The following is a 12,588-nucleotide window of genomic DNA, read 5'->3' on the forward strand; positions in this document are numbered from 1 at the left end:
TTTGGATGGGTCTGAGTTTGAAAACCTCTGGCCCACATTTATAATTAGAGAGGTGTTTACATGAAAGGTAAAGGAAAAGACGGAAGATAGGGCAACGTTGGGCCAGTATTCCAGCCTGAGAACGATGTCTGGAGCTGCACTGTGGCTGCCTGTGTCCCCGGGGCAGAGCTTGGCTCTAGCCTGCTGGCAAAATGTATCCCTGGAGTGTTGGGAGTTTGTGACCCCGGCTCAAATGACTCAGGGTTTAACCTTTGTTTTCAGAGAAAGGGGAGGTGGTTTTAGCATTCTGAGTAGATACAGCAGGGAGATTGCCTTTGTGCAGCAAAGGAATGATTGGAACAGAGGAAAAAGTCAGCACCTTGGGGTAGTGGCTGCTGCCCAATCCAGGGAAACTCAGGTGTTCTTCTTGAGTTTTTCCTCCTCCTACAAGGTGACACTTTTTACTGTTCTTGTGGCTTCAAGAATACAATAGAGCAGGCATGATCCATCCTAGGCCTGTGGGGACCCACGTGCGGCCGGCTGGTGCCTGCTGGCCGGTGTCCACAGACTGGAGGGCCTGTGTGCTTGGCAGCGTAGCTGAACCTTCCAGACAGGCCAGATGTTTTATGACTGCAGCTGCGGCTCCCCGTGGCGAGCCCCCTCTGTGCGCGTTGAGGAGGCTGTGATCTGAAACCATCGTGTGGGCCTCCTGGTGCCCCTCGCCTCCTGCCTGAGAGTGGGCCACAGATGTCTGCAGCATGCTTCTGGGGACACTCGTGGGAGAGTCTCGCTGCGACCTTGTTCCCACTTTGGTTCCTGCAACCAAAGAAAGAGTTCTGATGAAGAGGGGAGCTTGTGGGTTAGGTCGCTTCGCTCCAGCAGTGCAGAAACTTTAGGAAGATAGTTCTTCTCTCCATCCCAAGACTGAAGCCAAATCGCTGTTGCCTTTTGGTCCCGGGGCCCGAATCTCTGGAACCCTTTTGAGGCAGATGCTGCGCCCACCAGCCCCCGTTCTGTCTGCCTGGCACTGTGACCACATTGTTTCCCAGCCGCTGGTGCCAGAAATGGCTCTGCAGTCCTGTTCCCAGAATAGTTTGCTCAACAGTGTGTAAATCCAGGACTAGCCTTATGTTCTCCGTGTTCTGTCCTGTCCTGTATCCTGTCCTGAGTCCCAGTCTGTGACCTCTGCTCTGTCCCTTGGAATTTCATGTTGTTTAAATGGAGGCCCAAGCCTGTCTCCTAACTGAGCACTTGCAGAGTTCTCTACTGTATTAAGTTTCAAGACCCACACATCCGAGACACAGGCATCTATTTAGAAAGGCAGTTTTGATCTCAGTTACAGGGGAGAGTTTTCTCTATTTCTGTGTAGTCTCCTCATACCCCATGGAGCTCCTCGACCCCTGTAACCTGGCTTTGTCCCTCCCATCACACTGAAAGGGCTTTCCTCCAGGACTTTTCCAGTAGCTTCCTAGTGGGAAATCCCAGTGGGGGTTTTCCAGTAGCACGTGATGCTGTTAGAGAATCTTTCTTACAGCATTCTACTCTCTTGGCTTCTAGAACTCTCACTGGGTCCTCCTCGGCTCCTGTGACTGGCTCCTGGCTCCTGCTCTCTTTGTAGGACACTCTTTCTCGTTCCCACCCACCTACCGTGTTCCCTAAATATTAGTGCAAGTGCTCCCTTCACCTGCAACCTTGTCCTATTGTGTTTTCTACTTAGTTTAACTAGCTTGAGTGAATATGCTGGCTGAACCTGAGACCAAGGGAGGCACTCCAGGGGCAGGGACATCCCCGGGCCTCCCAGGGGAACCCAAGATGTCTGATTCCATCCCATTCCCCCTCCTTCCCTCTCCTTGACCATATAGCCTTACCTGCTTCTCCAGGCTCGCCGCGGAAGCCAGCCACCCTAGTAGGCTTACTGCTTGCTTTTTCAGCTTAAGCACTTAATCAGCTGCTTCTCTAGGTCCCGAGTGCATTCTTGCTGACTCAGTAATTCCACTTCTAGGAACTTTAATCTTGAGAACACAGTGTGAGAGACTCATTAAGGTTTAAGGTTGTGAATACTTATCATAGAATCATTTATTATAGGGACGTTTGGAACACTTTGAGTAGCCAGTGATAAGATATTAAGTCTCTCATGATGATGTATTAATACCACAAACTTTTATCATAGTTTTCAAAATTAAAATCACTTTTTGCAGAGAGCATAATGAGAAAATGAAATTTAAATAAAAAGATATAAAACAGTAGGCTCTTAATTTAAAAATTATATGTATACATCATAAAGTACAGCAGTAGTTAACTCAAAGTGATGGATGGCTGATGACTTTTTTTCTCTCTCTATCTTTATTCTCTCTCTGTATTTTTGCACTGTCTGTGTTATTTTAACTACAACTCACCAGAGGTCCAGTCCTCTGGGAAGCCCCTTCCCACCGCCCCAACCGGGATGGGTCCCTCTTCTGCGTGTTTCTGGTTCTGGACACGTATTTCTATGGTTCAGGTACCATGCAGCCCTCTGATTTCTTGACGAGAAGACCTTTGGATGTTCATCATTATATTTCTTGTACCTAAGAGCAGACTGAATATGTCTGTTGGCTAAAGAAATTTGTCAGCAGAGAAACATTTTTGCTAAGTTCAAACATTTTCTAAGTTCAAATATCTGCAGGCTTTTGCTTCATAGAAGATTAAAATAATGATTCTAGCTTCCCTTTTGCTTTCTGAGCACTTTGGGCATCGTATCAATCAGATCGGTGACAAAGTTGATCCCTGGAGTTTAAGAAATGGATGTATATTGTTATGGTCTGAATGTTCGTGTCCCCTAAAATTCATATGTTGAAATCCTAACCCCTAATGTGATGGTATCAGGAGGTAGGGCCTTTGGGAGGTGATTAGGTAATGAGCGTGGAGCCCTCATGAATGGGATTAGTGTCCTTATAAGAAGGGATCCTTGAGAGCTTGCTTGCTTGCTCTCTGTTCTCCTCCACGTGAGGATACCAAGAGAAGACGTCTCCAAACCAGGAATAGAGTCCTTACCAGACACTGCACCTGCCAGTGCCTTGATCTTGGACTTCCTAGTCTCTAGAACTGTGAGATATAAATGTTTGTCGTCTAAGTCACCCAGTCTATGGTATTTTGTTATAGCAGCCTAAACTAAGATACACATGAACATGATTGAATCATTGGAACGTAAAACAAACTTATTTTGAGATAATTGTAGATTAACATATATTTCTAATAAGTAATGCAGAGAGATTCCTTGTACCAGTTGGTACCCTTTTATCCAATTTCTCCCAATGGTGTCATCTTACAAAACTGTAGTATAGCATTGCAACCAGGATATTGACATTGATATAGCCGAGATACAGAACATTCCCATCACTACAAGGGTCCCTGATAGCAAGACTCATTTTTCTCCCATCTGTTCCCTCCTTAACCCCTGGCAACCACTAATCTGTTCTCCATTTCTATCATTTTGTCGTTCCAAAAACGTTGTATAAATAAAATCATACAGTATGTAATTTGGGGGGATTTTTTTTTCCACTCAATATAATGCTTTGTGCAATAGTTCATTCCCTTCTGTTGCTGAGAAGTGTTTCATGGTGTGGATGGACCACAGTTTGTTTACCCATTCACACGCTGAAGGACATCTGGGCTGTTTCCAGTTTTGGGTTATTATGAATAAAATTGCTACAAACATACACGTACAGGTTTTCGTGTGAACTTAAGTTTTCATTTCTCTGGACAGATGCCCCAGGGAGCAGTTGGTGAGTTGCGTGATAGTCGTAGGTGTATCTTTTAAGAAGCTGTTTTTCCAGAGCGGCCGCACCGTCTTACATTCTCACCAGCAATGTCTCACCTGTATCTTTGTCAGCATTTGGTATTGTCCTAGTTTTTATTTTGGCTGTTCTGACAGATATTATCCCAATATATGGGATATCTCATTCTTCATATGGGTATTTACAGAGCAAAGTTTTAAATTTTGAGGAAATCTAATTTTTCTAATTTATCAAGTTTTCCTTATATGGATGGTGCTTTCGGTGTCAAGGCTAAAAGTTCTTTGCTCAGTCCTAGATCTCAAAGATTTTTCTTCTATGTTTTTCCCAGAAGTTTTCTTGTGTCTCTTTTACATTTGGGCTTGTGGTTCATTTTGAGTTGAGTGTTGATAACGTGTGAAGTTTTTTCTATTTGGAGCGTCTCCCGTGGTGTGGCCTGTCCTGGCAATCACCTGCGTGTCCCTGCCTTCCAGACCTCTACGTGTACGCTGTGCTCGTGTGCTGTGTGGGGATTCTCAGCGTTCTGCTCTTCACTCTGACCATCATCTGGCAGTCTGTGTTTAGCAAGAGGAAATCCAGAGGTAAGAGAACAGATAAGAGTCATGTGTGGCGTGGGAGCACAGCCAAACCACAGACAGGCGGAGGATGTCGGGCAAAGTATCACTTTTGTTGAAAGATGCACCCTGAGTCGGGGATTATTGACCTGTGACTGGTAAGCAGCGTGAGTGAGGAGATGTGTCTGCCTTAGCCTCTGCTAAAATCAACTGTGGCCACTGTTGACGTCATTTCAGTACCCCCTTTTCTCAAATCCCTTCCTTCGGTGGTTTTTGAGGGCCCTTACCTCTCTCTTCCTTCCCAGAAGAGGCTGTGGAGTCAGATGACCCTGGGTTTGATTCTGGCTCTGCCGCTTAAGACTGAGTTTTTGACACGTTCCTTAACCACTCTGAACTTTGGTTTCCTCATTTATTCAATGACATGGGATGGACACCACCTTCCTTAGAATGAATGTTGTTGTGTGTTCATAATTTAATTGCAGTACCTGACACTGCGCCTGGCAGGCAGATGGGACTGGAAAGGCACCCCTTCCCTTCTCTTCCTGTCCAGTCTGAGTGTTCCCTTCCTTCCGTCTCCTTTCTTGTTGGTGTCCCTGTCCCCTGGGTTCTGTCCTTAGCCCCTTCTTGCTTTACTCTTTCTTCCTTAGTGATTACAGTTCTCATGACTCTGACTCTTATCTCCCTGTGAATGCTGCCTGCTTTCTCTCTCTAGTTCCCGCCTCTCACCAAACCTCCAGGTCGCATTTCCACCAGCTCCTGTTTCCTCTGAAATACCCTCCCTGTGCACCCCGACTTCAGAATTTCTGAAACGGATGGGGACCCTGCAGCTCCCAGAGATGATCTGGGTAAGAGCTGGGCTCTGGAATTAGAATAACTCTGGTTCAAATGGCGACTCTTCACCTACCAGCTGATGACTTACCTGCCGTGCCTCACCTTCTCCCTCTAAATAATGGGGAAAATACCAGTATACCAGTCTCACAGGATTGTTGTGAGGATTAAGTTGAAAAAAAAAAACCCCACAAATAAAACCCTTTACCCATTCCAGCTCCTTGTAAGTGTCCTGCATTTATGATGACTATGGTTATAGTTATATATAATAATTATTACTATTAGCCCAAGGTCATAAAGCTGGGAAGTATTACATTTGGTGGTCATGGCTTAGGGAGACAATTAAACAGGGAAACTGAGCAGAGTTGCCAGAGGGGACTCTCCCCAGAGGTGCAGTCAGGGCTAAAGGAATCTGGGAGGGAGGGAGAGAAAGGCATTCAGGGACCAGCACCCGGGGGAGCTTAGGGGACAAGGGGAGAAGAGGTTTCTGGAACTTTTGAGAGCTGCAGCTGTGGGAGAATTGTCACCAATAAGAGCCTTAGAAGAGGGACTCAGGCAATGCCAAACCAGGCCGCGGCAGGGAGGGAGCCAGGAGCCTACCTTCCTCAGCCCCTCCCTGCCCCCTACCCTCAGGTGTCCCACGGCTGCTTTCCTTTGGTCCTGCCACCCAGACTGGAAGCCAGAGGACGTGCACAGAGGTCAGCCTCCAGGGCCCGAGCAGGGTGGAGAGAAGGGATGGGGAGCTGGACGGGTGCGCAGAGCCATGCAGCACTGGAGGCAGAGCCAGAGCTCTAGCCAGGTCCTCCTTCCACAGCCCGTGCCCTGCGCACCGTGCTCTGTGTGTCTGTGCTGCACTCTGAGAGCCTCCCTCCACGCCTGCGCATACCTCATCCACGGTGCCCGAGCTTTTCTCCTGTTCCAAAGGCTTGATGGCTTTGATGAACTCGTGGCACATGTTGCACACGTGCAAATGTATTTGCCTCCCTCCAGGAGGATGGTGTGTAAGACAGGGACCATGCATCTGACCCATTCTCCTTGGAATTCGGCTCATGACAGCTGCTCAACAAATGGTGGGCAAATGGCTTTGTTTCCCAGCTGCTTTGTTCCCAGCTGTTGGAGTTTTCATGCCACACTGGCAGTCTCCAAGCCCGTTTTGCTCAAAAGGCACCTCTGCCTGGGCTCAGGGGCATGATAGAGAAATCTGCCTGGAGTGCAGGCCCTCTTAGGCCGTGGGGAGGAGCAGGAAAACAAAGTAACGTAGGCAGTTCAGGAGAAGTCCTTCTCCTCCAAAGCCAACAAGGCAGACTGGGACATAAGCTCCTGGCTTCCCACAGAGCCACTGAGAACCCAGATCTTAGCTGCCCTCGTGCCCCCGGGAGTGGGCTCCAGATGGCCTCGTGTGTGCCTGTGCACAGCGTCTGAAGCCCTGTGAGCTGTCAAGAGCTTTGCCTGAGCACCTGCTGTGGGCCAGACCCCTTGCTGGCCCCTCCACGTTCTCATGAGTCCTCACCACCAGCCCGAGTGACAGCCCATATTGCTCCCATTTGACAGAGGACACAGCTGGGGAGCTTGATCAAGTCCTGAAACAAGGGAGTGGCAGAGCCCAAGCCCAGCCCGATCCTCAGCCTCCGTGTTTCTGTTTAAGAAAACCTCAGCCATCTGGGGGCTGACGTTGCCGAGGAATTTTCCTTCAGCCTTCAATGCGGTTGTTGCTTAGGTCCTCCCCAGACAGCAGTTCACGGCTCCCGCAGCTCCTCGGGGGCTTGGCGTCCATCTGGTACAACCGCTGCCCGCAGGCTGGCATCCTGTATCCCTGGCAGGACTGTGCATGTTAGGCCTGGCGTTAGCCCTCACCTGGACCTGCGAGGCTTAGAACAGCACTGCCCAAACCTTCAGGAACAGACTGCTCACCTGAGAACCTGCTCCAATGCAGATTCTGATTCAGAGCGTAAGGGCAGGCCTGACAGTCTGCATTTCTAATGAGAAGTGCAGGCAGTGCCACCCTGATGATGGGAGGCCTCACTCTGAGTAGCAAGGCCTTAGAACCAGTTCTTTTTCACTCTAGCCTACTCAGCGCTTCTCTTTACAATGAATATTTTGAAATGATCCCATTACTATCTTGAAATGAAACTCATAGATAAACTGTGCTCCCTGGATGCACAAAAATCAAATCAGGCCCAGACCCCCTTGTTATATAGACATTTTCTGGGTTTCCTGTGCAAGTGTGTGTTTGTTGGTCCTTCTGCATCCTCCTGCCTGCGTGGGAGCCACAGAGCACGCAGGTTTGCAGGCTCCTCACACACACGTAGGAAGCAGAGGACAGCCTGGCACCCGCTCTCCCGCCTGCTCGGCAAGATCTGTCTGAAAGGAGGATGTCAGAGCAGCTGTCTGCTCCTGCTGTGATCTCCCGCTGGGCCCCTGAGATACACACACCCCATCCTGGAAGCCAGGGGACCTGAGGGCCAGTCCCCTTCTCTCTCACCTTCCTGCTGCCCTGCCCTCACCCTGTCCTCCTAGGGCGCTCATTGTTCATAGAGCTGGAGTTAATTGCACCACGTGTGACCTACTTTCTACTTTCCTCTGAGCTGTGGGTCTCCATCCCTAATCTTTGTGAGTGCCGGGGTGCCCGGAGCTTCATCCCAGGGCCTCTGCAGCTCTGAGTCACCCTGGAATGCACCAATCCTGGTGGCGTTACTCTAGTGGATTTTCAAGCACACTGGTTTCAAAGGCCTTTGCTTCTTCCGGAATGAGTCCATACCTGCTGCTTTGGTGTGGCCCCAACAATCCCTCAGCCTTCCATGTTTGAGCTTTTAAAAGGACGGCTTTGAAGGCACACGCAGCCAGAGGGAGAGGGGTCTAGCCCCTTTGTCTCGGCTCTCACGTTTGTCACGACTGCGTTTAGCTTGCACTCGATGTGCTAAAACCCTGGCTCCAAAGCCAGGCTCCCCACGGCTTGCTAGGCACCTACATCTGCCTGCCGCATACTGGCTCTCTACTTGCTTACCCGTGGTGATGGGATCGAAGGGCCTGTGATCTTTTCTCCCAGAAGTACAAGAAAGAGAGAGCTGGGGCGCTGCCTCCCACTCACAGCCCCGCTTAGTGGAGGGAGGAGGCTGCCAGTTACAGAATGGGGTGGCTGTGGACAAGGTGTCCCTGGGATCTTGGGGAGGATGAAGGGCTCACCAGCCTGGCATCAGAGACGCTTGGACACTGGGACACCCCAGCATTAGCTCTCCCCTCCAACACTTCTGAGACACAGGCTTGGTCATCAGAGCGTGTGGGAAGGCTCGGTGAGCTCTCCTGGGCCCACTGCCCCATCAGAAGGGAGCCCGTCTCCCCGAGTGGGTTCTCGGAAGCCTCCCCAGTAGCTTCGTGAATAGAGCGCTGGACCTAGGGCCTGGATTCAAGCTCCTTTACTTGTAAAGCAGGTCTTCTCAGGCCCCAAATAAATGTCCTGAGCCCCAGGTGTCCTCACTGTGAAATGGGGATAAAAGTTACTCTGCCAGTCCTGGGCCTGGGCAGCTCCAGGGGCCACCTTCTTCTGTGTGTGCTCCACCTCTCCGGGTGGCATCCCTCCATTGTAGTCATGGTGACGGTGGCTCAGCCCTCCCGACGACTAGGGCAGATACACCCCCCCTGTGCACTGTCCCGAGTAGAAATGCAAGGTGGGCTGTGCATGTAGTTGGACAATTTTTTTTTTTAGTAGTCACATTTAAAAAGTAAAAAGATAACAGGTGACATTAATTTTAATCCATTTTATTAAACCCAATATATCTGAAATACCATTTCAACAAGCATCATCATAAAGATTCTGAAAGAGATATTTTACATTCCTTTTTTCATATGAAGGCTGAAATCTAGCAGGTCTTCTCAGGCCCCAAATACACATCCTGAGCCCCTAAGATTTCACAGTTCCAGCACATCGTATTCTGGACCAGTTACATTTCCCGTACTTGATAGCCACCCTAGCTCACGACTACCATACAGGACAGCATGACTCTAGATAGAGAACTTTATGCACTGGTGGTTTCACTGAACGGCTGTGGCCCTAAAATGCTCTTTGTACCAAGACAACAGGAGGTAGAAAACTTGGTTCTCCCCCTCCGCTTTCCACCTGGTGACTGAGGGAGACGGCTTTACCTGTCCTTGTAACTGTGCCGGCCTGGAAACGTGGTCAAGGCAGGGCTGCTTCCTGGAGGGGCTGGTCCTTGAGCTTGGCGTGGCGGGAGCACCCTGCTGCGCAGAGGAAACGGCTGGGGTAGGAAGAGGGCATCCCAGTCCTGACCCTCCCTCCAGAGAGACGCAGATGGTGCTTTTCCAGGCTGCAGGGCGCCTGCCTGTGCTGGGGCGGGAGGATGCTGGGAGAGCACCGTGCAAATGCACCGGGCCCTGTGCAGGGGATGCCACTGTGCTCACCGTGCGTGCAGAATGCTCTGTGAATGGAGCAGGAATATCCACAGGACCTATCTCAGAGTCTCTGCAAGGCCTGGGGTTCTGAAGAAGGTGCAGGCAAGTTGGGGGGCAATGAGGGGGAAGGTCAGCCGTACCTCAGAGACCCTAACACTGCTACAGAGCGTGATAGGATGGGGGGCATGGCTGCCTCCACCCCAGATTAACCATAGTGGGGTAGGTAGTGGTGACAGGGACAGTCCCAGGTGGCATCGATGGCCTCCGGCCTGGACATGTCATCTGGGAGGTTTGGCCATGCGGTGGCCTCTGGGTGCAGCGTGGCCCTAGGCTACAAGGCAGAGGAATGGTGGCTCAGGACCTCGTGCTCACAGATGTCTTCCTATCAGAAGAGGTGAGAAAAACAGCCCTTTCTTTTAGAGTCCTCAAAGTCCTGAAGACCACAAGTCACCACTTAAAGAACACCGTGTCCCGAGTTTTCATTTCTCTGCAGGTTGGTTGCCTTGCGTGGAGCCGGGAGCCTTTGGGTCAAGTGCCCTGGGTGCCAGGCTGTGGCCTGTGGTGGAGACTGGCTCCAGAATTACCCTTCATTGCTTTTCTTCTTTTCCTGGTCTCACTTCCCCACTCTCCAGTGGGTTTCTTAGGATCACCTCCCACATAGACTCTGCACTTGAATCCCTGTCTTACAGGCTCTGCTTCTGGGAACCCCTAGCTAAGACAGGTGACACAGTTATGTAATCAGCAGTGATTATGCTATGCATATTTAAGGGAGATTCCAGGCAAGGTCTATTTCTCAGATGCCCATAATTCTTCCCCTTGGTGCCCAGGATCACTTTTGGCCCCTGGGCTGTCCCTCTTCATTAAAGGGACATCAGCCCTGCATTCACTGGGCTGAGACCTCATAAGCTTCAGTTGGCAAGTGCTGGCCGAGGTGCATGGCCTGTGCCTGGCACCGACTCTCCTCGCCAGGCTCCTGGCCCTTCTGAGTTAGTCCCCCGCCCCCATGGCCAATTACTAAGGAGCCCCGCAGCTGCTCTCCTGCTCCCTGGCTTCCTGATCTGCAGGCTACCCGCCTTACTGCCCCTGGACCGGACTTTCCCAAACAGGTCAGAGCATGGGGTTCTCTAGGGCCCAGTCCCGATTCTGCCCTGCTCCAGCCCTGGGATAGGAGACCAGCTGTTTATCCTGGACACTACTTTTTTCATCTGTAGGAGCCCTAATACCAGCCGCCCAGTTCCTCTGAGAATGGTGTGGAGTAGTTACAAGAGGGCTCTGGAGTCAGGCTGCCCAGTTTTGTCCCTTCACAGGTGTGTTAGTTTCCTCGGGCTGCCATAGCAAAGCTTGTAGGTGGCCATTGTCTCCCTGTGTCTTCACATGGTTTTCCCTCTGTGCATGTCTGTATCCCTAATCTCTTCTTATAAGGACACCAGCCCACCCTAATGACCTCATTTTAACTTACTCACTCCTTTAAAGGCCCTATCTCCAAATGCAGTCATATTTTGAGGTATTGGCCTTTAGGGCTTCAACATATAAATTTGGGAGGGGGTACAGCTCAGCCCATAATATTAGCTGTGTGACCTTGGGCAAGGCCGTTAACCTCTCTGTGCCTCAGTGTCCTCTAGTGTAAAATAGGTATGATGACAAAGTTATTGTGAAGATTGAATTAGAGTACAAAGTTGTGGTCTTCAAACATTTTTGTTTGCATAGCCCCTAAAATCATTAAAAAATTTTTGCATCATTGAACGTTTTTTATTTTTGACATCTAAACTTTTTCATCATAAATATAAATTGTTGTAAAGGATGTAATTTCCAAGGCAAATATTGACATCTTAAAAAGAAATGGTTGGGGCTTCCCTGGTGGCGCAGTGGTTGAGAGTCCGCCTGCCAATGCAGGGGACACGGGTTCGTGCCCCGGTCCGGGAGGATCCCACATGCCGCAGAGCGGCTAGGCCCGTGAGCGGTGGCCGCTGAGCCTGTGCGTCCAGAGCCTGTACTCCGCAATGGGAGAGGCCACGACAGTGAGAGGGCTGTGTACCGCAAAAAAAAAAAAAAAAAAGAAATGGTTAAATCTTTCCTTTACATCTAAGTATCATGAATTTAACTACATCTGTTGATTTAAAAAGACTCCAAAACAAACGTTAGCCGTTAGAAATTTTATATTGTCCCTTCTTCTCTTTGAATTTTTATCTTCAATCCACTTCCCCCACAAAATTTTATCCTATTTTCTTACATTTTTGTTTTGAAAGTTCTTTGTTGATTACTGATTATATTTCTCTGTAAAATAGTATGTGTATAAAAATTTAAATTAAGATTTTAAAAATTTCCTTATTCCACAAGTCTTTAGGTGCTAAATTTTTTTCCTGGATTGAGTTATCAGTAAATACTGCACAATTAGTAAAGATTTAGAAATGAATATAAAATTAATCAAAACCACATAAATACAAGTTTAGATAAATAATCATAAGAAGTAAAATTTTAATGGAAATGTATATTTATTGAAATGGATTTTTATTTTTACTTCCTATATTCTTGTATGAATTTGTAATAGAATTCAGCATCACTTCTATTCCTATATTTTTAAGAGATGTTACCTCTGAAATACCTCGTTCAATATAAAAAGAAGCAGGAATGGATGAAGTTTCCTTATACCACTCAGTACTTTAAATTGCTTCTGAGTTTTATGTCAAAAGTCACAATGATCTATCATCGAAAATGATTTTAATACTCTACCAGCTGAGGACTGGATTCGGTCATATTTCAATCCTTGTTGAAAGCAAAATATTGGAACGCTTTCCTCTAGTGAAAAGTTTATTTGCCCAGTCATTGCTTTCTCAACACTGACACCAATATTTTAAATCATTTATTGATTCATTGGGGCCATTGATATGCCCACTGGCTTTTACCCCTAGGACAGGTCTCTGTAGTACAAGTCAGGATGGGTAAGAGGTATGCCTTGATTTTATGAAGTAGAAAGGGTGATGTAACAGGGAGGGAGGGAAAGGAATACACCCAGACCTCAGGCAAGTTCCAGGGGAATGAATTCTAAGTAA

General features: G+C 48.6%; 1 protein-coding gene across 7 annotated transcripts in view; it reads left to right on the plus strand.

Annotated features, from left to right (window-relative positions):
- VSTM4 (V-set and transmembrane domain containing 4) overlaps positions 1 to 12,588 on the plus strand; it is an 86,387-nt gene that overhangs the window by 25,838 nt on the left and 47,961 nt on the right. For 6 of the 7 annotated variants that reach the window (XR_012326534.1, XM_073793349.1, XM_033841904.2 and 3 more), the window contains exon 4: positions 4,223 to 4,330. The exons of the other annotated variant lie outside the window; for it this stretch is intronic. Coding sequence is in view for 5 of the 6 variants with exons in the window: in XM_073793349.1 (XP_073649450.1) it covers positions 4,223 to 4,330 (108 nt within the window). In the remaining variant the exon portion in view is untranslated. The remainder of the gene's footprint in view (positions 1 to 4,222; positions 4,331 to 12,588) is intronic. 7 annotated transcript variants of the gene reach the window in all.

The sequence above is a fragment of the Tursiops truncatus genome, chromosome 16, assembly GCF_011762595.2.
Source record: "Tursiops truncatus isolate mTurTru1 chromosome 16, mTurTru1.mat.Y, whole genome shotgun sequence".
NCBI lineage: Eukaryota > Metazoa > Chordata > Mammalia > Artiodactyla > Delphinidae > Tursiops > Tursiops truncatus.